The sequence below is a fragment of the Sciurus carolinensis genome, chromosome 12 (assembly GCF_902686445.1).
Source record: "Sciurus carolinensis chromosome 12, mSciCar1.2, whole genome shotgun sequence".
NCBI lineage: Eukaryota > Metazoa > Chordata > Mammalia > Rodentia > Sciuridae > Sciurus > Sciurus carolinensis.
Window position 1 is genome coordinate 21258626 of NC_062224.1, and position 22844 is coordinate 21281469.

The following is a 22844-nucleotide window of genomic DNA, read 5'->3' on the forward strand; positions in this document are numbered from 1 at the left end:
TTGTGGAAGTTCCAGGAGAAGAAGCTAGAAAACCAGGCACATACAAGCAGGAATCTGCCTTTAATTTTTGACTGACATGACAAATGATTTCTTCCAGGTTCCCAGGTGCCATTTAGTTGTACCTTTACACTCTCTGTGTGTGGATAGGTGCACTTCTATATATGTTTAAACATGTGCCAAATAGAACTCCTTGGGCTTAGAGTGCACCAGGTAAATATTTCTAAGATAAATCAACACTGATTAGTCAGGTTATCAACTGTCACAGCAACTTGAGTTTAGTGACTGTGCAGTTCCTGGTGCCCAGCTCCCATCAGAAGGGAATGCTAGATGAGCCATGCATGTCACACCATACACTTTCAAATATATCGAATCCATCCACTTCTCTCACCTCCCTGGTTGTCACCCAAGTCTTGACCCATGCTACTCAAAGTCCAGGTTAGGGAGCAACAAATTTTTTTCTATAAAGGACTGGATAGTAAATATTTTAGCCATTTTCTCTTAAAATGCTCAACTCTGCTGTTAAAGCATAAAAGCAGGCATGTAGACACTATCTAAACAAATGTATGTGACTGTGTTTCAATAAAACTTTATTCACAAAAATAGGCAGCAAGACCAGATTTGACCCACAGCCTGTAGTTTGCTGACCTTTGGTCTAAGAATCAGCAAGGTAGAGCCTTGTGAAGGCTTATTAGAAATGCAGAATCTCAGATCCCACCCCAGATCTGCTGAATTAAAGTTCTCATTTGAACCAGATCCCCAGACGATTCCTGTCTACATCAAGGTTTGAGAGGCTAGGGCAAGGCCACCTCTCTCCTTTTGAGCTGCTCTACTGCCTAACTAATGACCCTGAATTTCTACCTTCCCTTAACGTTAGCTACCCTCCAGACCATTCTCCCAGAAGCAGCCAAAGGGATCTTTTCAAAATGCAAATTGATTCCATCACTTGCCAACTGAAAACCATTCAATGGCCTCTTAATTAGGGTTGTCAGACTTAGTGAAAACAAAACAAAAGATGCCTAGTTAAATTTGAATTTTAAATAACGAACAAAGGTTTAGTAAAAGATCCCCCATGCATATTTAGTATAAGTGTGTCCCATGCAATATTTGGTACATATTTATACTAAAAAATTTTTGTTGTACCTGATATTCAGAGGTAGATGGATATTCTGTATTTTTACTTGGCAACCCTACACCCACTGCTTCTGCAAATATGATCCAAGTTCCTCACCATAGCCTGTGTGATCTGGCCCTGCCTCTCCATAGCCCACCTTTTTCCATCACTGGCCCCCTCCTCACAGCACTGGCTAAACCCCTTTCTGCCAAGACCTTGGACAATCTGTGGCTTCTCTCTGGTCTCTGTTTTCTTCCTACCCTTCAGATCTCAACCTAAATATCTCATTCAATACTGGAGGCCTTCCCTAACTTGTTGTCTAAAATGAGTTCAGTATCTCCCCCTCTATACTCTTCCTAGCCCTGCCTGGTTAGTCTCTCAGGGTGTGTGCTGTTTTCATTATAACCATCTTTGTTGTAGGGGAGATCCCCAGAGCCAAAGTGACCATGGAGATCCACAGTGACCACTTCTTGTGATCCCACAGGAAATACTTCAATTAAGGCACTCAGAGTAACAGGCAGGAGTCTATTAGAGAGAGTGAGGATAAGGATGCTCAGTAGAGACTCTGAGCAGACCGTCTCCCAAGAGAACAGCATAGCTTTTGCAGAGTCCGGGCTTTCTGCAGGATTTGGGTTCCTTTGTTCTTGCCTTAACCATGCAAAGGTTTATTACCCTTGGTACAGCCTTCAGCAAATTTTCTTTGTGAGGGTCATGTTGACCTGGTCACAAGAAACAGTTGTGACATGGTTTTGAAACAGTAATTCCCTTAAGGGGTTATAATTAACTATGGCTAGAAGAGGTTTGACATACCAATTTCATTTTCCTGATGCTTGTCTGCTTTGATGAAGTTTTCTGTTACCCCAATCCTGTGACTTATGGACTCTCTTTGATGTATGTTTGATGTCCTCCCTATAAGTTATCTGTCTTCATTGTCCTGTCCTCCAACCTGCTTATGACTTTCTGCCTTATATTTCCACAATCGTAGTATTTATTTGGAGCTTTTATTTTCCTGTCTCCCCACTGGAAAGTCAGCGTGAAGTGGGCAGGCACCATGTCTCTGTTATTCCCCATCCTCTCTCCAGCATCCGCACAGGGCCGAGTCCATAGCAGGTTGGAATAAATATTTGGTGAATAGTGAGTGCATGATCCTCTCACATAGAAATCAAAAAGAAGTTTTCAATTAATTTCAGGAAAAAGGTTGTGGCAGGAACAAATCGTAAATTTTAGTCAAATTGGCAAGTTTGCATTTGGCAAGTGATGGGATCCAGTTTGTATTTTAAGATCTCTTTGGCTGCTTTGGTGTGGAGGGTAGTGCAAGTTAAGTGAAGGCTGAGGTCAAGCCAAAGGGCACATTAACCAGCTGTCTAGGTTAGCACTGGAGAAGTGTTGAGGGAGGGAGGGAGCAGTCTCTTTGTAGGGACCCAAGAGCTTTGGTGTTGCAAGAGATTCAAAGAGAAGGACTGAGGAAGTAAATGCTACACAGCTCAGGGTGGGAGAAGCGAAGAAAAGTCTGACTTAACTTTTGGAATGTCCTTTTGCTTGAACAGATAAAGGCATTCGCGTGACCTGCGCTGTTCAGCCATTCTGCAGCCTGCTGGTAAAAGGTTGTCCATTGGGAGTTGGACTTTGAAAAAGAACTTTCAGAACTGGGGTTGTGGCTCAGTGGTAGAGTACTTGCCTAGCATGTGTGAGGCACTGGGTTCAATCACATAAAAATAAATAAATAAAATAAAAATAAATATAAATAAATAAAATAAAGGTATTTTGTCCATCTACAACTAAAAAATGTTTTTAAAGAAAGAACTTTCAGAGGCCTCCTAGAATCTTTCTATCATGAAAAATAGGTAGTCACTAGAAAAAAAAATATTTAAAGGAAAAGGCACTCAACAATTATCGGGTCTTTATCTTAATGGTTGTAAAGGAAAGTCTGAAACTTTGATAAATGTCTGCCCTGGATGAAAAGGTTGTTAATAAGCCATCACCTCACTTACCCCTACTCATGTGGTCATCATACGGTTTTTCCACCACCAAATTTATATCGAAGTTACATTTATCATTGTTATTATCTGCAAGCCACTTGTACATATCTTCTCTTATTTAATTTTCAGCACCCAAAGAAGAGCTCCAGTAGTCTTTCCTTGGTCTTAAAGAAATCCAAAAAGGAAGGATTCCTTGGGATTGCAATCATCTTAGAGAGAGGAGGGTGCATTTCTTACTTGGGACTAGAAGATCTGGAAAGAACACAGAAGAGGGAGGAAAAGTGTGGTGGAATGGGGGAAGAAGGGGAAAGAAGGAGAGCTAGACAGGAGGGAACCAGTATGACTGCAGGAAATGAGTCAGAAACAGGGAAATAATAAGAAAACATCTGAAAATGCGTATTGGGTTTGGTGTATAGAATACATTGAGTTGAACCTGCTCAGAAAAATAAAGGGAAGCTACAAAGCTCTTGAGCCGAGGTGACATCATGGAGCTGTGTTTAAGAAGGAACGTGACAGGAAGGAAGAATGAAGGGTGAGAAGGGAGAGGAAGCCGGTGGCAGCAACCTGAGCAGGTGCATTGGATGAGCACCGCAGGGGAAGAGCAGCATCAAAAACAAAGTGAGATAGAAAGCATTTTTTTTATATGAAATTTGCTTATGAAAGAACTTTGTAGAACATGGGGAAGCAACTCACCTGCATCATTTTGCCATGTTTGGAGTTAGCAGGATCCTCCACCCTGTAACTACTATGTCATTTCTGGAACTCTCTAAAGACATAGGAGTTAAAATATTTAGATAAAGGAGTCTCTAGACAGCTCCCATGCCCACACCTCTCTCTCTCTCTCCTCCCTCTCTCTCCTCTCTCTCTCTCTCTCTCTCTCTCTCTCTCTCTCTCTCTCTCTCTCTCCTTCCTTTCTTCTTCTGCTTTCAAGAGAAGCTGGCTGAGTCATGGTTCTAAATAGGTCATTGCTGTTGAATAGAGGGAGCCCGAACAATTAAGTTAAATGGCCTCTTCGGCTCACCATGTTAAAAGCATTTTACTTGGTGTGTTTTGAGCTGTCTGCACAACGTGCTCACTGGCTGGTTTTTTTCAAAGTTGATTTAATCCTGGCACTTCATAAAATGTGTGTATCCATTAAAGCAAGATTTTTATTCATGTTCAAGAAAAATCTCTGAAAGGATGGAATAAAACCAAACGCAGGGAAACAGACCCCTGTCTGGCAATGGGGAGACACAGATGTGCAGGTTGAGTGCAAGATTTCAGGAGACATGCTCCCCCCCACCGCCACCCCCAAAGAAGTTTCTAATCAAATGCCAGAACGAAGCATCGGAACTTGCCAAAATCCCCCCCCTTGGCTGCCTGAACTGTTTAAATCATTCCTTTTTATTGGATCTGACTAGGCTGAGAACAATAATGGAAATGCCCACTGACGGATTGTTCTGGCAATTTTGTGAATTATCACATAAAATGAAATGCTGGACTACATTCCTTTCTCTGTGGGGTTTATAGTCACACTCCTACTCATGCTCGGCATCACGATACAGCTCATCTTCACGACTCCTTGGCCCTCAGAGTAGTGTGACCACAACTGCAAAACTGCATTGCTGCAGATTAGACAGTGTGGTTTGCTAATCATTTTATTTTAAAAGATTAAAAATAGGAATAACCTCTTTAAGAAAATCGTTTAGAATTTGTCTGATTCTCTCCTTTCTTGCTTGCTTCCTCACTAGGGAACTTAATGTGACTAGCTTTGATCAGATTCATGCAATAGCAAAGAAAGAACACATTCTAGAGAGTCCCCACAGGATTTTGCAGCCCCCAGGCTGCAGATTTTACTGGCTTTCTGGGAGGAAATGAGCTAGGTGTGATGAGATGACTAAGACAGTAACTGGCAAACATCTCAGATTCAGTGATCAGAGTTATCAGATTGGAAGTGTTTCCAAAGCACAGTGTGTTCAGAAAAAAATTTCCGAAGTTGCCCACTCAAAAAAATGGGTATTTTAGAAGATTGCTTAGTCCAAAATTAAAAGCTGTAGACCTGAATTATAGTTTGATTAAGGGGAAATTTCAAATCATTAAGGAAATATGGAGGCAATATGTCAAAAGTAGAATGAACTAGACAAAGTAAAAGAAGTGTGGGCAAAATTGTTTATTCATTTCACGGGCATTTATTGAGTAATTTCTATATGCTAGTCTCCATGTGTAGGTCCTTTGGCTCTTGGATCTCTTCTTGGTACATTAAAATATAAAGAGATTAGGTCCTTTAGACACTAGTGAAAATTTTTCCTAAAGTTAGGATAGTTACATCTTCTGTACTCTTGGACCTTCATGCTACGTCATTCCATGGTGGAAGGCGGAAGGGCAAGAGAGAGCAAGAGTAAAAAAGAAAAGGAGGCCCTAACTTGCTTTCATAATAATCCAGTCTCATAACACCTAACCCACTCCTGCAAAATGACAAAAACCCATTCTTGAGGGCAGAGCACTCAGGACTTAATCACCTTTTATTAGGCCCTAACTTCCAACATCCTTGAATTAGGGATTAAGTTTCCTACACAAGAACTGAGGGGGACACATTGAAACCATAGCAAGATCAGATGCATGGTCTCAGATGGAACAAACAAGTCACAAAGACCATTTTAAGGTTAACTAAAAAAATTTGACTATGTAGTTGACTTTATATGATATCCAAGCATTATTTTTGTTAGATGTGATAATATTGTGGATATGCATAGTAGAAAATGTCATGACTTTAATTAATTTTAAAATACCTAAACATTTTTTTTTTCATTTCTTAAACAGTTAAATATACATCAAAAATTTAGAAAATCTTAGGGTTGGGGGATAGCTCGGTGGTAGAGTGCTTGTCTAGCATGCACAAGACCTTGGTTTCTAGTCCCAACATTACAAACACATACACAAAAATTAGAAAAATCTTTATATGTTCTGTTTTCAAACTTTGTGATTTTTATTTATATATTATAGAAAGTATAAATGGTCTTTTATAAGTATGCATGTATTTTATATATTATAATATGTGCACTTTCTGTAATTTAAAAATGAATATTTATACTTGAAAACACTTTTTTAAGACTAGCAACCTAAAAATTTAAAAAATGACTTAAATATGTTTATTATATGTGCGAGAAGGGTACTAGGGATTAAACCTAGGGACACTCTACCACTGAGCTATATCCCCAACCTTCTTTATTTTTTATTTTGAGACAGAGTTTTGCTAAGTTGCCAAATTTGGCCTCAAACTTGTGATCTCCCTGTCTCAGCCTCCCAAGGAACTGGATTTACAGGCATGTGCCATTGTGCCCAAAACAAAGCATATGTTTAAATATATACTGGGCTGAGGACATAACTTGGAGTGGTAGAGAGCCTGCTTACCTAGAATGCTTGAAGCCCTGGATTCAATCCAAAGTAATGCAAAAATACATATTTTTATAATATATTTTATATATTTATAATGTGTGTGTACATATATACACACGTATGTGTATATATCATACACGCACACACACACACACACAAACACACACACACACACATATATATATATATTAGATATACAAAAGTAGCAGCCAGAAAAACACCTAAAAGAGATAAACGTGACTGCCTGTTGGAAGCAAAATTGGGTGTGATGAGAGGTGATGTGGGAGCGGGGTTTTTTTTTTTTAAATTTTTCAATCCCCCACCCCCAGAATACAGGGCCCAGGCCCTTGCATGTGGTAGGCAAGAATTCTGTCTCTAAACCACATCCCCAGGCCTTTTTAAAAATTTTGTTTTGAGACCAGGTCTCACTAAGTTGCCCAGATTGGCCTTGTACTTGGGATATTCCTGCATCAGCCTTCTGAGTAGCTGACATTACAGGCATGCACCACCACACCCTGCCAAACCTTTTAATCTTAAAAGGTGTTTGAGTAATTTTGACAAAATATCTCAGGATTGGTACACATCCAAGTCCCAATTCCCAACCACCATTGTTTGCTAAAAGTTGTAGCTAATCTTTTCAAAGATGACCCTTCTGTTTTGCAATATTCTGCACCGTAAGAAAAAAAAAATCAGGTCAAATTATTTTCAATATACTCTGCTTAATTAAAAAAGAATGCCCACTAACATATTTTAGAAAGATCTTTCTTCTTAAAATTGAAAGAAAAAGATTGTGAGCCAGCGAATTAACCATGAAATTCTTCCTGGTTGGCCAGTAGGCTTGGTTGATAAGCCTCAATCAAATGAAAAACACTCATTCCAACTAACTGCTACGGAGTAATGTTTAAATTCATAGCAAATCATGTTCAAAATGCCAAGGGACTCCTCTATCAATATGACTGTTGGAATAGGGGATATGATGGCTTGCCCCACTCCAAAGTGGACAATATAATCTTGCATCTTAATAATAAAATTAAAGTTGTAATGTATTTAATTAATACAAATACCAGGCCTGAGAGAAAAACACTTCCAGAAGGATATTTCTATGGAAGAATATGTGACATGTGGTACAGATTTAGCAGAATTGTTGGGTGGGTGGTTAACATTTTTATTAATTAAATCTTTTGCAATAGAATGAACTAAGATATCTACTGTCTAAGATTTGGTTCAATTTCTAAAATATTATATAAATCAGATAAATGAAAGGTAATCCAAAGAAAGAAAAAAATTCTATTACTTTGAGGGAATATTCTCAACAGAGTTCATTGGAATGGCATATTAACAGTCATATTTTAATTTGTCGGGACGGCATTGACATGTTACTACTAATTCAATTAATGAACTCATTAATAAGTTTTGATAATCATTCAAAAATAATGATTGAGTATCTATATGCAGGCTTTATGGCCGAGTCTGGGAATACAGTTGTACTCAAGACAAACATGATCCCTACCAAGTGGAGTTTAGAGTCTAGTGGGGAAGATAGATATCAAACAAGAAATTAAAAACAAGCATAAGCGGGGAGAAGTAGATGAATGCCTTACTAGCATGTAGCAAGGGATCTAATCGTGTCACTAAGAATCTATACCAGACCCCTAACAGCTCCCTCTAGCCACCCCTTTCCTCAGGGTTGAAAATCCCAGGGTAAACACTAAGTCCCTGGGGATTTGGGTGGCATCACTGGACAGAGCCGTCACAGTCGATATGTGTTTCTCCCCACCACTGTTTCTATGAGTGATTCAGTTTATGTTGACTTGTTTTCCTGGAGAAATCTTAGTAAACTTTGCATCCCAAAGAAATGCTGAGTGGGGACATACAGCAGAGTTACTGAAGTGGGATCACTTTATGGATGGCTTTTCAGACAGGTATTATGGTCTAAAATAAGCCTGCTCCTAACCTGAATATACATACTAAAACTGTAACTCCAAGTAATTCAAGAAGGACTGCTAAACTGATTCTGAAATACCTAGCTTACCTCCAATCATTGGGGTTAGACGGATGGAGAAAAATCAACTACACAAACTGAGATTCTAACTAAGCCAAGCTTGTGTTTATCTCATGAGCCAGATTGTCATCATGTTCTAAAGTATGGGTTTTGTTTATTTCAGAATGTCCTCATTGTTGAGGTAAGCTGGCTTTTCCTTTTCCGTGTTTAGGAGTTGCATGAACCTAAGGGTGAGTTTTAAAATGTACGACTTGCTATCCAATTGGCCAAGGATTTATCAAGTTCCCACTGTGTGTGGTTCTCCAAATTTATCAAATAGGGGCCAACTATAATTGCTAGCTTCAAATAATTCAGAATCGAAGCTCTCTGGTAATAGCTGTGTGGCACTTTATCCTGTTTTATATCCAATTTCATGCATGACTAAATTGGTTCTTATACCTATTTGTGAATCAGACAGTAGTAGAGAAGAGTAAATTAGCCCCCAGAATCAAATTTAACAGTAAAATTAAGGTTAGAACTCTCTTTACCCTTAATTCAGGATTCTGGCTAATGTCCTCTAATGATTTGCATCAATTTTCAAGTACTTGCAGCCTTAAAATCATAAATAAAACCAATTTAAAATGGCAATCTAAGGGAAAACTATGACCTTTTAAATTTGTTTTTTCTGTTAAAAAGAAAAGAAAAGGAACAAAAAGAGCGAGTCTATGGCAGCAGTGAACTGATACAGCAAATGGCCATGATTCCTTCAGGAGCGCGCCTGCCTTATCAGTTGACAGAAATTCAGGGGAGCTGATCTCGGGCTTTTGTTCCACAATTGCCTGTATGCACCTTCTGTGTCTACAGTTCTGGCTGCACACAACCCGTGGCGTGGACCCTCCAGCCAAACGAATTGCCCACCCCTGGTTAAATTCAGACCTGTTGTGTGGATAATCAGCTCCTGACAGCTGATTTCTGTCCCAAGGACAATAAATTGCAGCAGCAGCAGCTCATCAGCAGAGATGAGCCTGGGCCCACTGCAGCCGCAGACCCTCAGAACTCACAGGCTGTCACCAGCTGCTGCCCAGACACATCTCACTTCCCAGCCAGAGAATCCCCTAGTGAGTGGGGAGGACAAGGAGGAGGTGGCTTATCCATTCAGTGTATTCAGATGTACATCCCATGTCCATGAAAATTCATGTGTCATGTATTGTGTTACATAACCTCAGGGCCAAATTTAGGCCTTGAATGTGCATGCGTGAGTCCCAATATACTCAACCAGGAGAAGCTGCACATGGTCTCCAAAGGCCAAATTTGCCCCTTCAACACAGCTCAAGGATGCAAGGAAATATTCACCAGTATATGTCCCAAAACCCAGCTTCCAGAGAGAAGTAACTAAGAAAACAGAACCAACTCTGCTTCCTTGATTGCAGTCAGATGGTATTTGTCATTATGATGCATTGTTAACAAGGAAAATCTCTCTGGATGAGAAAGCTATTATGCTGCTCAAATGCATTTTACTGAATTTGTCTGTCCTTTTGCAAAGGATGTCGTTGGAACTGGAAGGACCATGAAAGCCCTGCTCACCAGCATAGAGAAATACAAGCCCAACATGATTAAGGTAGCCAGGTGAGTAAGACATTCACAGCATGCTGATTTCTGTTCTTCCAAACAAGCCCAAGAGGGATCCTAACACAGGATGTTTTTCTCCAAAAGCATGTCTACTCCTAATCACTGGCCCTTTATCCCAGAGTGTTATGATTTGATCACACTGAAAAATAGCCCATTTGATTGCTACCCTGAGAGAGGAAAGGGGAAAGGACGCGTTCTGCTGTGTTTCTGAGCCCCTCTTGACGATCCATAAGCCGTTTCCAGGAGCAGCTGCATGAGCCCCTGTGCAATTGCTGGGCTCTCTTCTTTTTATCCTGAACCATTGATGTAGTGCCACAGCAGCAAGGGCAGGGATTAAAAGAGGGTTGTAACGATGCTCCACAGGCTCAAGGGAAAAAAATACATACTTCAATGATGTTTAATTCTATCTGCAATGCATACTTTATTGGAATCACTGAAGCAATTTTTTTTTCTTTTGTTTTGTTTTAATGACAGTTTGTTGGTAAAGAGAACACCTAGAAGTGATGGCTTTAGACCTGACTGTAAGTGTTTTTGGGTTTAGGTTTTGTTTGTTTGTTTTTTTTTTTTTTTGTTTGTTTTTTTTTTGGGGTATGTTTTTTGGGTTTTGGGAGTAGTGTTTTGTTTTGTGCTTAAGAATGATTGATTTCCCATTTTCTGGCAATCCGAAATGGAAGCCATTGTAGGACTGATAGTCCCACAAATTATCTTCTCCACCTTATGGAGATTAGGACCCTTTAAAAAGGAGGATCTTAAATCTCATTTGCATCTTTCACAGAAACTCCAGTGCATTGGATATTATTATGTTTTGGTTTCATGCAGCACCTTAACTTCAAAGAACTTAGCTGATCAGCTTCCAGGCGGAGGAACAGTTACTGTGCTGGGCTGTTTCAGACACAGGATTCCTGCCTGGCTGCTATCAGTCACAGAGGCACTGAAAGAGTTTAGAAGGCTCCTCATTCCACCTTCAGAAACTATTTACAGACAATGCACAATGGTGACCTTTAGCCAGTCTGAATTTTAGCACACAGGAGAGGGAATGTGAGATCTCTCCCAACCACCTCTAAAGAGAAGAAGCGGAGCAGCTATCTCCAGGTACCATCTTCACACTTTCAGACACGTGTTCTAGAGGGCTTTCTTCATCTAGGCCACTTTCCCCCTCCTCCCATGATAGGACTAGTTTATCGTTTTGATGCCAGAAACGATAAACAAGCAGCCAGATTATTTATTATTCTAACACTAGAGGCCATTTTTTTTCACTTGCATAAGGAAGAATTCAGCTTGATTTTTATAACTTACATTTGTTCTAAAGCCCCTGGGATAATTTGGCTACAGTTCTCATCAGCAAGCTGAACAAACATCAGAGACAGGCACCGTATGGATGGGTCATGTGCCAGTGACTCTTTAGTCTAAAAACAAGTCTCGATCCTCTGCTGGATGTACTGACTCTAGACCTTGTCAGTTCTGTGCAGACAGACACAGTCGTGTGTTCCCATTGGTCGCAGCTTCAGGAATCTAATCTATATGTCATTAAGTTTACCAAACAGAAATTTTATCAGGAAATCATATAAGATTGAGATAAGATTTGAAATGAAGTTGAAAAGGAGTCATTTCAGACATATCCAATTATTATTATACTCCAGTGCATTGGATATTATTATGTTTTGGTTTCATGCAGCACCTTAACTTCAAAGAACTTAGCTGATCAGCTTCCAGGTGGAGGAACAGTTATTACAAATTTCTTGTCTTATGTCACTTATAACAATACCATAAGTAAAATAATGGCAGCTGACACTAGAAAAAGCTGATGGTGTGCCAGACAGTGTTCAGGGAGCTACACAGATAATTTGTTTCATTCTTACAACCACTCTCTAAAGGTAGCTGCTATTGTTATACCCACTTAACAGGTGAAGAAATGGAACACAGTGATGTTAAATAGCACGACTAGGCCATAGCCATGCCATAGGGCCAAGATTGAACCCAGGCAATCTGTTTTCAGTAATGGCAGTTGCAGATGTAAGTGTAGGAGCTGCACTCCTTTGCCATTGAGTGATGGGGCACTTTGATTCCTGTCTGTCCTACTATCCATCCTCCTCCTTTTGTTCCATGACATCTCAGGGTTCAGCAGTCTAAACTGGCTCTGTGTTCTGATTTTCCCAGTCTCAGTGGCCACGCCTATTATAGGGACTGCAGTGCTCCCTGGGAAATCATTGTTATTGTTACCAACAGGGTTTCCTGGGATCTGCTAACATTTTTTCAGTCAGCTCAGAATCTCTCTGGATTGCTGAGGCTTCACCCTTTTTGTTCCTTTCTTATCAACGACTCTCTTACATGTGCAATGTCACCTCTTCTGCTCGTTACTTTTCTCCTCTTTATTTTTTGCAAGAAACTCTGCAGTTTGGAGGAATCAGACAGGCTTCCTGACCAGTGATCCTGCAATTGGGTCCCCTAGAAAATGCACCTCTAGCACATTCAGTATGTAGGAGCCCATTGGTGTCTCCATGCGAGAGTCTTTGGTCATAGGAATGGAAATGGTGGGGTGTAATCAGCAGGGAGCTAACTGTCTATAAGCCCACCAGCAGTACCAAGTACCATTTCATAAAAGTAAGCAAGCCCATCCCTTCTCTGTTATACTGTAATAAATAAACTTGTAAGATCCCAAAACACTGAAAAAGTTTGAAAACTCATTAGACCAAGGCACATTTACTCTGTCTCAGGACCTCTGAAGAAGGACAGCTCTTGTCTGTTTTTTAAGAACCCTCTTCAATAAAAAAAATCTCCTTCCTTTCAATAAAGTCTTCTTTTACTCACCCTAAGTACCTTGTGCTGCATTTAAATCCATTTCCTCTTATTCTGCCCTCATTAGCGATAAAGAGCTAATTAATAACCTCTGCATTATGGACTCAAAGACCAGCATTAAAATAAGCCTTAGCATTCTCTTCCTGAACTATCCCATTTCCCTTCATCTTGTCCCCCAGGTTTTGCTCTCCAGCCCTTTAACCAACCCAGAACACTGATTCTGTAGAACTGCTTCCCAGTTGCTGCGATCTGGGCACCTGTTCACTTTCTGTTTGAACTGCCCTTAATGCTTTTCAGAGAATTTTCTTTGGCAGTATGTCATTACATACTGCCTGCTTTGGAACAACAGGGCCACATGACTCACTCACACACACTTCTTAGTCACTGAGCTTCTTGAGCCCTTCCTCAGCACTGTGCACTAGGAGTCCAGTCACATATGTTTGCTTATTTGCCTTATTTCTCCAAGTAGTCCTTCTGGCCAAGGTTGCTATTGGGCTTGTCATGTGCATTGCTCACCATGAGTCTTTCTTACTTCTGTCCAAATGCAAAGTCTTCACTGTTTAAGTGCCAAAAACAGCATATGGTGACATTAGACTTACGTACTCTTTTTTTCTCTCTCTCTCTGCTAAGATGCCGGATTTGAGATTCCAAACTTATTTGTGGTGGGATATGCCTTAGATTACAATGAATACTTCAGAGATCTGAATGTAAGTCTTGCATGCTAAGCCCTAATCCTCTTTCCACAAGAATTTAACAGCGACATCAATTTAACAAATCAATGAAATAGTAATACTAGTAATCATTATTTATTGGGTCTCTTCTGTGTCCTGATATATTGGGCAATTTGCATCTGTACTTCCTGTTCATTCATACCACCCTGCAAGGTTGAGATTAGGATGATGGAAGCAAATGATGATCATCTCTATTTTGTAGTAAAGAAATAGGAAGCAAAAAAGCACAATTATGGCTCCACATTGATTTTTCTCCATAGTTATTGACTATGTCCAATCAATCATAATGATAACTAATATTCTCTAAAGTGGTTCATGTCAGTACTTGAAGTCTAACAGGTTCCAATTACAGTGGCATGCAGCTTATTACTATTACCGCTTTGGGGGAAATGGATTCAACCCACAGACACGGACCCCCAGTGTGGCCCAGCTTGTGACCCTGATCAATCCTGAATGATGTAGAAGTAGACATTTTACCCAAAATGGAGCAATCGGTATCTTACTCCTAGAAATTAGATACTTAAATCAAAAGTCACAGAGACCTAGGGTTTTGGACATAAGCCCCAGAGAGCACCCCCAAGCACCAGGGGCCAGTCTGAGACCCCCTTGTTCCTGCCTTCCACCTATTCCATTGCTCAGCTCTTCCTTGGATTCTGTTGGCATCCTACCAATAACCCTCCACACCCTTTTTTAGCCTACATTAGCCTGACTCCATTTCTGTTGTTTGCAATAAAAACATTCCTAACCCATGTCTTGCTACCCAGAAAAGAGTGATTAAGAGTCCATGTTTCATTTCCACTGTTATTTCTCCATTTACCCAAGCAGCTGTCACTAGTAGGAGATTTCTGTCTCCATCAGGGATAAGCATGCTGAACCCTTGGTGTTTCTGGTTTTGGGTATCTGGGGAACCAAATTCAATTTGGGCTAAGAACTAAAATAACAAAGAAGCTGGGCAGAGTGGTGCACACCTGTAATCTCAGCAACTCCGGAGGCTGAGGCAGGAGGATCACAAGTTTAAGGCCAACCTTGCAACTTAGCAAGAACCTGCCTCTGAATAAAACATAAAAAATACATGTGGCTCGGTGTGAAAGTACCCCAGGTTCAATCTCCAATACCAAATAACAATAATAATAATAATAAAACAAAGAACCTTTCACCAAGTATTTGGATGGGCCTCTTTAGATTTTATGCAAAAATACACACATACGTGTTTAAATGAGCAAAAACCAACAGAGGGTGGCATGCTATTATTGCTACATCACATTTTCTGTACCTTGTATTTTGTTAAGAAACTGATACGTGTAAATCCCTTATTGTTTCAGCACATATGCGTGATCAATGAACACGGTAAAGAAAAATATCGAGTCTGAAGAAGCAAATTCATACCATCGACCTCCCCATAACATCATTCTTACTACTATACTACACTCAGGAAGCCAGCCAGTAAAGTCTGTCTCCCCGGGCGACTTCACTCAGCAGGATGTAAAAGAAAAATGTTTTAAGTGAGAGCTTTCTTTTCTGAGCTATAAAGAGTACCAAAGGTTCTTAAGGAAAAGAAAGCAGTGCTTTTATTTGACTTGTTCCAAATTCAACACTCCACCTAATGACTCATAAGTTCTCTCCACCTTCACACTCCTGAGTTACACCTTCTTTTGTTTTGATAGTCATTATGCTTGACTACCATTCCCAGGAATACCCCACCTAGTTACTCAAATATTTTTCACCTAACTTTTTTTTTAACACCCTAATTCTGTAATATTTTATACTATTAAGAACTGGGAAACCTTTTAATGTAAGTCCTAAGCCGACATACTAGGAATGCAGCTAGATTCCCTTACTAAAAAAGGAGGGAAAGGACAACTTAGTATAAATTCCTGTTTGTGCCTTTCTGACAGGACATCATTATCTGCTGTGACAAAGCCTTTCAGAAACGCAGGGTACGATGAATCTTAATGATGTTATGAAATGAGCCTTTGCTTAGTGCTCTTGATCGGAGCTTCCGGTATGTGATGACAGTGTGTCGTGTATGCATGGATGTACTCAACTGTGTTTAATACTCTGCATTTTAATGAGAAAAGACACAATGGCAGCAAGGCCCTGGCTCCTATGCTGCATCCTTTCATCCGTGCGGGACCTGAGCAAATGGCGGAATTGAGTGGGGACTGTTTTCAATGCACAAAACTAAGCAAGTATAAAATTTTCCTCTTATTTGCATCAAAGGGCAAGACACTATTAAGTCTTGTCCGAAAGATGAACAGAGGCTGAATTATTTCCCTAAGTGTCCTTATGAGACCAGTTGCACAATCCGAGGTACTATAGGAGACAAGCATACCTATAAAAGTTTTTTTTTTCCAAATAACATGTTTGTGGTTGTTGTTTATCACTATTGTCTGCGACATTTTCTAATTTATGGGGATTTTAATTGAAAATAAATTGGAATGCCAATAGAGCTGTTTTTCCTCACTTTCTAGAAGAAGTAAATGCAAAAAAAATGATAATAATAAGCAGCCTTTGTTTGGTTCTGAACCATATGTGGTGTATTGTTATTAGGTTCCAGCTTCCTTTAAACTAATAAAAAGAAAAAGAAAACTTGTTACATTTCATAATTGCTGTTTGTCCTTCCACCTTTGTATTTTCTGTGTACTTTTAGCTATTAAAATGTATATGAACCAGTAGCTTCAATACACCACTGCCAATGCTATCCTGTGGCTTTATTTTTGTTAACCTGGTTTAAATCCAATATATGCACTAAAAATATAAGCAAATGATTAAGCCAAGCTAGATCTGATGGGCCTCCCCTCCCCCCAGGCTCATTTGTAAGAACAAGGAATTTTAGTTGTAAAGGAAGATTTTTCTGCATATCTTTGTTTCAGTCCAAGAAGAAAACAAACCACACCCAGATATCCCAAGGAAGAAAAGAATGGAAGAACTTTGGATTATGAAGAGGGAATCGAGGACGGGGGAGGGGGCAGGGGAAGGAAAGATAGTGGAATGAGACAGGCATCATTACCCTATGTACATGTATGACTGTGCGAATGGTGTGAATCTACATCGTGTACAACCATAAGAACAAAAAGTTGTACTCCATTTGTATACAATGAATCAAAATGCAGTCTGTGAAAATAAAAATAAAGAAATAAGAAAGATATCCCAAGAGAGGGAGTCAGCAAAGGGAATCCCTCTAGTTTGCTCAATAGAAGAATTAGTACCCAAGTTACAGATTAATAATATGTATAGCTGGCCAATTTCTTGAAATAAATGTTCTAAACATAATTTTCTACTATTCCACATTTTTATCGGAAGACCTAGAAAAATCCAGGCACACATATGATCTTACTACAAATCATCTATACATTATATAGTACAAAAAGATTTTCTTAAAATCTTGAATTTTACCACATGTGGTGGCGCACACCTGTAATCCCAGCGACTAAGGAGGCTGAGACAGGAAGGATCGAAAGTTTGAGGCCAGCCTTGACAATTTAATCTCTTGTCTCAAAGATAAAAAGGGCTGGGGATGTAGCTAAGTGGTAGAGTACCCTGGGTTCAAGTCCCAGTACCAAAAAAATAAATAAATAATACACACACACACACACACACACACACACACACACACATTGAATTTAATGTATATGAATTCAATGATTAACAAGTCCACTTATTATTTTAGTGTTCTAAACCAAATTAAATTAGTGGGGGGTCAAGGGTATGTGTGTTTCATTGGGAAATTTTGATTCAGTTATAACTACATATGTTCAATCCCCAGTACCAAATACACACACACACACACACACACACACACACACACTTTGAATTTTTGTAAGCATTGGTATCATTTTTGAGGATTGTGTGTTTATTCAGATTAGAAAAGATATTGATCTATTTTATAAGATTTTGAGAACTTGTATAGTTAAGACTGAAGAAGAAGAAACACTAAATACATAAGAAGTTTAACCATCCCTACAATTTTTTTCATATCAGACAATATTTTTACAGTGATATTCAAGTAAGGCATTTTGGGAAAAATAGTATTTCCTTTTCACTTGCAAAACTCTAGTTTTTAATACCACTGAGTTTATTCATCTTACAACAAAAATGTAAGAGCTTATTATCTGATTAACAACAAATCTACTTATTAACTTAGTGTTCCAAAGCCAATTAGTTGGGGGGGGGAGTGTGGGTGTGTGTTTTATTGGGAGATTTTGATTCAGTTATAATCAACATAATTTCCAAACAAACCAAAACTCTTCATTATAAATTGTCCCTTTCTTACATGGACTGGAACCATATGTTGAACTGTGTACCCCCAAATGTGAACTGCAAATAGTCAAATCCCAGTCTGCCTTGTGTAATCCTTGGCTGGCTTTGACTGTAACATGGTTTTCCATGTGTTGGCTCTTCCAAGGTTATGAAAACAGCCTTTCAGAGCATAGTCAGGCATTTGCTCAGCCTCCTCTGGAACAAACTTGTATTTTCCCAGTGAAGAGAGAAAGTAACATCCCAGCTCCAGAGACCTGGTATCATGGACAAACTTGTATCCAGCTCCTTTTGGTATTGGGCTCCTCCTCCCCCGATCATTGGTACTGGGAAGACAGTTTGGACCCAAGATAGACAGCTGTAGTTCCTGCCTTCTTGGAGTGAACTTTACAATGTGTATGTACAGCCAGGTAAATAAGAAAACAAGAGATATGCAAAACAGTTTCAGACCGCTCTAAGTGCTGTCTGATCAGAATGAAAATAGAAAAGGAGTGATGGAGATGGGAGGTTGTTCAGTGGGGTATTCAGGAAGAGCTTCTTTGGAAGGTGACCTTTTGGGACGGAACTGAGTGATGAGAAGTTTACCATGCAGTCCTCTGGGAAAAGAATGTCCAGGTGGAAGCAGCAGCCGCCAAAGCCCCCACTTCAGGAAAATGCTTGGTGTATTTGAGAAACAGCAAAGAGGAGAAAAGATTGGAATGGAGTCAGAGAGAGGAGAGGGTAGGAGATGCCCTAAGGAGGGTAGGAGATGCAGCATTAGCTCATTACAGGGTCTTGTAGGCTGTCCTGTCAATCATTCATTCATTTATTCATTTAACACATGTTTATTTTGGGGATCTGGGATTGAGCCCAGGAGTATTTAACCACTGAGTCCTATCCCCAGCCCTTTTTATTCTGTATTTTGAGACAGGGTCTCTCTCAGTTGCTTAGGCCCTCACTAAGTTGCTGAGGCTGGCCTTGAACTTGCAATCCTTCTGCTTCAGCCCCAGGAGTCCCTGGGATTATAGGCATGTGCCACTATGTCTGGAATAACACATATTTATTGAACATCTACTTTGATCCTGTCCTCAGTCTAATATGTGGAGACAATCAGCAGATAAAGGAAATAAATAAGTATAAATACTAGGAACGATAAATATTAGGAAGGACCGTTTTCTGGCAATACAATGCCCATTTAACAGCAGAGGCCACCAAGAAGTGCTAATGGAGTCGGGCTTCTCCCTCAGGGAGAGGATGTGTGCAATGGGAACCCAGGCAGCCGGAGACCTGATGGCCCTTTCTCTCCACTCTCCTCCCTTCCTTCCCCTCAAGATGGCTGACAAAGGTCTGGTTGGGTGGAAGGGAGGAAGGGCTAGTTAGAGGGTCCACAGCAGGGTGACCTGCAGAGGCTTGGCAGCACCCAAGGGGCACTGCTCCTGGAGGTGGGGGTGAAGCGGAGACTGCTTGCTGTGTGACTCCAGGGGGGGCCTTTCTCTCTCCGGGGGAGCCCCACATCCAGACCTATCTGGGTGTCTCTCTGGTTAGGGTGGGGTCGGGTTCCATAAGGTACCCTGGAGGAGGGTTGGGTATATCTGCAGCCCGCTTCGGGCTGTTTATCTCTGTCAGTGATTTAAGGATGATTTAAGGGACAAGGCAGGGCTCTGTCCTTTTTGTAATAGAAGTCGTCCAATTCTAGAAAATTGAAACCCTAAACCACAGTCTCCACCCAGTAGTCTGGCTAATTTAGGCAAAGATAGCATTGGGGAGTTTTACTTACTTTGCTGTCTTGGAGTTCTTTTGGATCCCAAGTTGACCCATGAGGACTAGTGGACAGGCTGGTTCCAGGATGGAAGGAAACTATTAAGAAAGGGGAATCTGTACCTTAAGGTGGGAGGTGTGCAGAGATAAGGGCTCATGTGTCTTTTGGTAGCTCCAACTCATACATACCCCATGACTGCCTCTGAACCCTTTGCAAAGCAAAAGACAAAGACACCATTCAAAGGAAATGGTTTCTTGTAGCCTTTATACTGCACAGTAGAACTGACAGGCTGTTCTCCACATTTTATTGAGGATTGTGGCAAAGTTTTGGTGCAAGTAGGAACCAGAAAACAGCTCCATGTTAGGACCACAAGGGCTCTACAGTTTAAAGAGAACTCAGGCCTGGAGTGTACACAACCCAGAACCTCACCCTCCAGAGACTTGGTGGACCATAGACCTCCTCAAGGAGCCCAGAGAGAATGTTGACAGACACGCAGAGAAAGTCCAGAGCAATCTAGAGAAAGCACAGCTGCCATGTTAAGTTGCGCAGCCTGTGTGGCTGGTGCCCTACGTCAGGACACAGAGCCCAGGAAGGCCATGCCACACTTGTCAGCCATGGACCCTGGCTGATGACTGCCATCAGTCCTCAGGGAGGGGTGCCTTTTTATAAAAAGGGTATCTTCTTTTACTTTACTCAACCAAGATGGTTTGTTTGCTTTTTGCCGTTGTTTGCAATATCCCCTCCAGGTGTAGGAAGATTTTTCTACCACAATAGATTTTTCTCAGAATAAGTAGAAAACATGAAGACAGAGTGGGGTGCTGAAATTCTACATTTTTCAAGTAGGAGAATTAAGCCTGTGCTACTGTGACCTCATTTATAACCAGAGCCTAGTGTGTGTTGAGTAATGATGCAGCTGTGAGTGGGAAAGGTAAGTATATAGTTATTTAAATTCATGTTAAATAAAATTAAAATTTCACTTTCTCATTCACACTAGCAATGTTGTAATTGCTCAACAACCTGATGTGGTAGTATGTTACCATTTTAGACAGGGCAAACACAAGACATTTCCCTTATCATAGAACGTTCCATGGATATCACTAACCTGAAGTCTTAAGTATTCGCATGGCTATTGGTTGATGACGGCTGTCAGCTGGGGACTAAGCAGAATCATTCAGTTGCAACTCTTACATGCAACTCTTCATGTGGTTCAGGTTTCCTCTTAACATAGTGGTTGTGTTCCAAAGGCAGAGAAAGAGAGAAAGAGAGAAAGCACAATATGTCTTCCAGAGAGAGAGAGGAAGCCATATTGCCTTTTATATGGCCAGACACTTCTGCAACCTTTTGTTAGTTAAGGCAGGGGACAGACACAGGAAGGAAGCACACATTGTCAGAGGGATAGTAACATCATATTCTAAGAATATCAAGTGGAATGGGTTATACATATTGCTGTGACCACCTTCAAAAAATATAATCTCACGCAGAAAAGTTGTGTGTGCTGCACGTTTCCTATAAGATCAGTGAAGGGTTTTTCAGTAATCATAATACATAATTGAAAAGATACCTGCTTATGCAGATTTTTGAGACTCACAGAATACTACCTAGCCACAAATGAGAAAATACGAGATGACAAAAAAAAAACACAAGACAGTACATATACCTTGATTATCAAGATAGAAACACATATTTGCCTACTGATAGTGTGTGGAATAAATTATGAAGACTTTCAAAGAGAAGTTTTATTTCTACTAAATTGCATAAGTTTACAGTATAACAAATGGTAAAATAATTTTTGCTTACCAAGCATTCTATACATGTGAATTCATACTGAAATTTTAGAATTTTTAAGTTTCTATTTTTTTTTTTTTTTTTTTTTGTCGGTACTGGGGATCGAACTCAGGCCTTGTGCTTGCGAGGCGAGCACTCTACCAGCTGAGCTGTCTCCCCAGCCCGAGGTTCTATTTTTACATAAAGAAATTACATCATTGTTTGGACAAGAAACTATGCAGGAGGAAGATTCTTGACACAACAGTGTAATTAGCTATGCTATTTATATATGTAATATGTATTATGTATATATGTATATGTGTATATATAAATGATATATAATATAAATTGATATATATATCAGATCTAAAGATAAATATTTCACCTATCAAATGCTAAATAGTATTTATACATCATATATAGTATTTATGTTATAAATAATATGTAAGATTATAAATATGATACACAAAATTCATTTTCAATTTATTATGTACTATATAAATGTATGTAAACTATATAATATATATCATAAGGAAGAATGGTATGGCAGAGTAAGAGATACACTTGGTCTTTGTGCCCAGTTCCTGGCACAGGGCTCCTAAAATTCCCAGAATTTCCTGAGTGAAAGGTGTGTCTTTTGTTACTCCTTAGGAAACCCCCTATGCTAATGAGGTGACTTAGGGTGGGTTTTGGAATACCGTTAGAATGAGACTGGTCACCAGAAAGACTAACTGATTTGAAGGTCAGAACTTTTGGTCCCATACACTAAATGCTAGGGAGGGTTGGGGAGTTGGGGGGCAATTCGGAGACTGAGATTTTTATAAACTCTTACACTATGGAATTGAGAGAGCTTCCAGGTTAATGAACACCATGCTGAGGACCTGACAAGCCTTCATGTGTATCTTTTATAGTCTACCAGTAAAAATAAGTATTTTCCCGAGGACTGTGAGCTGTTCTGGTAAATTATCGAACCTTTGTACTTCAGTCCCTGGTCTAAACATCCCATTTATAAGGCACAGGTTGAATAAAAGTCCAAGGCCTGACCTAATTCTTCCTATCAGATACAAACTTAAGTATAAAAACACAGATTAGTTGAAGGTAAATATATGAAAAAGTCACATCATGCATATACTAATGAAAAGGATGCTGAAGTGATTTTATTAATATTAGACGAAGTAGAATTCAGAGCAAAGAATATTGACAGATAAAGAAAGATATGATGATAAGGCAGTCAAGTGGATATAGCAATCCTAAATGTTTATGCACATAATAAAAGAACTTCAAAATACAGGAGTTAAAACCCAACAACTACAAGGAGACATAGACAAATTTGCAATTACAGTCATTGGTTTCAACATCCCTCTCTCAATAATTGAAAGGACAGGCAAGTCTAAAATCAGTCAGGATGTAATAGACTTAAATAATAATATAGATCAACTTGTCCTGATTGACATCTATAGCACAGTCTATGCCCTTTAAAGGG

At 39.8% G+C, this 22844-nt stretch overlaps 1 protein-coding gene across 1 annotated transcript in view; it reads left to right on the forward strand.

Annotated features, from left to right (window-relative positions):
* The window catches only part of Prtfdc1 (phosphoribosyl transferase domain containing 1), an 86357-nt gene extending 69811 nt beyond the window's left edge, over window positions 1-16546 (forward strand). Inside the window, exons 5-9 of the mRNA XM_047521257.1 lie at window positions 8631-8648; window positions 9990-10072; window positions 10550-10596; window positions 13502-13578; window positions 14925-16546. Of these exons, the coding sequence (XP_047377213.1) occupies window positions 8631-8648; window positions 9990-10072; window positions 10550-10596; window positions 13502-13578; window positions 14925-14972 (273 nt within the window). The 3' untranslated portion in view covers window positions 14973-16546. The remainder of the gene's footprint in view (window positions 1-8630; window positions 8649-9989; window positions 10073-10549; window positions 10597-13501; window positions 13579-14924) is intronic.
* Window positions 16547-22844: the final 6298 nt, after the last annotated feature.